General features: G+C 68.2%; 1 protein-coding gene across 1 annotated transcript in view; it reads left to right on the forward strand.

The window, feature by feature from the left end:
- The first annotated feature begins 616 nt into the window (after positions 1 to 616).
- Positions 617 to 804, forward strand: part of SGF29 (SAGA complex associated factor 29) — a 5,006-nt gene continuing 4,818 nt past the window's right edge. Inside the window, exon 1 of the mRNA XM_006037567.1 lies at positions 617 to 693. Coding sequence (XP_006037629.1) covers positions 617 to 693 — 77 coding nt within the window. The remainder of the gene's footprint in view (positions 694 to 804) is intronic.

Here is an 804-nt window from a genome sequence, read left to right on the forward strand (position 1 = left end):
AGGGGGGGGGGGGCTGCAGGTCGGGAGTGAGGGGCACCGCTGTTGCTGGGCGCTGGGGGTCGGGGTTTCAGGAGCGGGAGGGGCCGGGGAGCTGAAAACTACAACTCCCAGCAGGCCCCGGGGAGACCCCGGCTCTTCGGCGCAAGAGACTGGAAGGGCAACATGCGCGATCCGCATGCGCTGTCGTGCTGCGTGGGCCCTGGCGGCACTGTGCGCATGCGTACAAATTAAAGCGCTTCCTCAGGGACTGCAAGTCCCAGGCTGCCCCGCGAGTTTGGCTCCGCGCAAGCGCAGTCGGGCCCCGCCTCCCGCTGCCGCCCTGGGAACGTGGAGTGGCTCCTCCGCCGCCGCTTCAGGTCCGGTCCCGCCCGGAGGGCCCCGCGGTGCGTCTGGGCCTGGGGGCGGCCGGGGGGTAGGCAAGCAGGGCCGGAAATGGGCGGCGGGGGGGGCGCGAAGGGGGTGTCATGGTAAGCAGGTGAATGCGCATGCGCAGCTTGGAGGGGACGTGGGTGATGGGAGTGTGCATGCGTATTCAGCCTCTTGGGCACCCCGCCCCCGGTCCCAGGGCATTGTGGGAGTGTTGCCAACCCCACCAGCCCCGAGGCATTGCGGGAGTATGGACAACCTGCGCCCTGGCCACATGGCATTGTGGGAGTGTGGCCAACTGAGCCTGCCCCAGGGCATTGTGGGAAAGTAGCAAACCCCCCCACTGTGGGAGCATGTCCTTGACTCCCCGTCAGTCCCAAGGCATTGTGGGAGAGTAGCTTACTGGCACCACAGCCCCAGGGCATTGTGGGAGTGTGG

The sequence above is a fragment of the Alligator sinensis genome, unplaced genomic scaffold (genome assembly GCF_000455745.1).
Source record: "Alligator sinensis unplaced genomic scaffold, ASM45574v1 scaffold1511_1, whole genome shotgun sequence".
Taxonomy (NCBI): Eukaryota; Metazoa; Chordata; order Crocodylia; family Alligatoridae; genus Alligator; species Alligator sinensis.